The sequence below is a fragment of the Sinocyclocheilus grahami genome, unplaced genomic scaffold (genome assembly GCF_001515645.1).
Source record: "Sinocyclocheilus grahami isolate Dianchi unplaced genomic scaffold, SAMN03320097.WGS_v1.1 scaffold295.1, whole genome shotgun sequence".
Classification (NCBI taxonomy): Eukaryota; Metazoa; Chordata; class Actinopteri; order Cypriniformes; family Cyprinidae; genus Sinocyclocheilus; species Sinocyclocheilus grahami.
In genome coordinates, this window is record NW_015505474.1 from 1,013,792 (window position 1) to 1,014,803 (window position 1,012).

At 37.5% G+C, this 1,012-nt stretch overlaps 1 protein-coding gene across 1 annotated transcript in view; it reads right to left on the reverse strand.

The window, feature by feature from the left end:
* Positions 1-928, reverse strand: part of LOC107600990 (von Willebrand factor D and EGF domain-containing protein) — a 70,526-nt gene extending 69,598 nt beyond the window's left edge. The window contains exon 1 of the mRNA XM_016292994.1: positions 626-928. Within this exon, the coding sequence (XP_016148480.1) occupies positions 626-710 (85 nt within the window). The 5' untranslated portion in view covers positions 711-928. The remainder of the gene's footprint in view (positions 1-625) is intronic.
* Positions 929-1,012: the final 84 nt, after the last annotated feature.

Genomic DNA, 1,012 nt, shown 5'->3' on the forward strand with positions numbered 1-1,012 from the left:
AACCTGGATATTGAGCACTAATGAAAACAAAGGCTTGCGGATTGAAAGCACATTTATCTCAACACCATGTTCCTGACGCAGCCAGACAAAAATCTTATGCACAACTTTTAAACTATGTTATGAGCTAAAATAAAAGTAGGATTAAATAAAATAGCCTACATATTAACACAAATAATACAATGCAGTAAAATAAATAGATAACTAAATAATAAAGAACAATAAAATAAAACCCATAAAACCCCCTTTTAAACTGATGTTATGAGGTTAGTTTAAAACAAAATACAATGAAAACAATAATACATGCAATATAAAATATAGTAGCATCATAAATAATGGGGAAAAAAACTACTTGCAACATTTTTGTGCACAAAGTTTGTGAATCTTTAAATTTTGTTCTGGGAATATGGCAAATTCTTTAGTAAACGAGCAAGCATTGCATTTCAACATTTCAAAGCTTAAAAGGTGCATGAGTAATTTCTAAACATAGGCTCCTTATTTCCATCAATAGCGCAATCTGCAGCGCGATACAGAAACCATCGCCTTTTAAATGCGCGCAAAAGGTGTAGTTGTGCCAAATGCGTCCTAAACATCGTTAGTATGTACTATAAGCGTGTTTTTGACTTACCCAGTTGCCCAAGCAACTTCAGCGGTAGTAGACATAAGCACCAGATGCAGATAGATGACTTTAAAAAGACGTTAAAAAGTTCCATGGTTGAGTCTCACAGTTGCGCGTTTTTCCACAGGGATCCCATCGGAGAGTTTGGGGCACTTTACACAGGAAAATAGTTTACGGGGTGATTGAACACTCTGCTCCTGATGCTGGCATGTATTCCTCCCAAGACTAAGGAAGTTTCCTTGCGCACAATATATTGTCCTTTATTTATGGGCAGTAAGAGGAGTCCTGTACCATTTTCCCCTCGTGTGTGTGTAAACAGTCAGCTGTCTGGAGTAGTGAAGGGGCACTCGAGTCAGAAGCCCTCAATTAACTGGAGAGTAGGAGGACACTAACGGG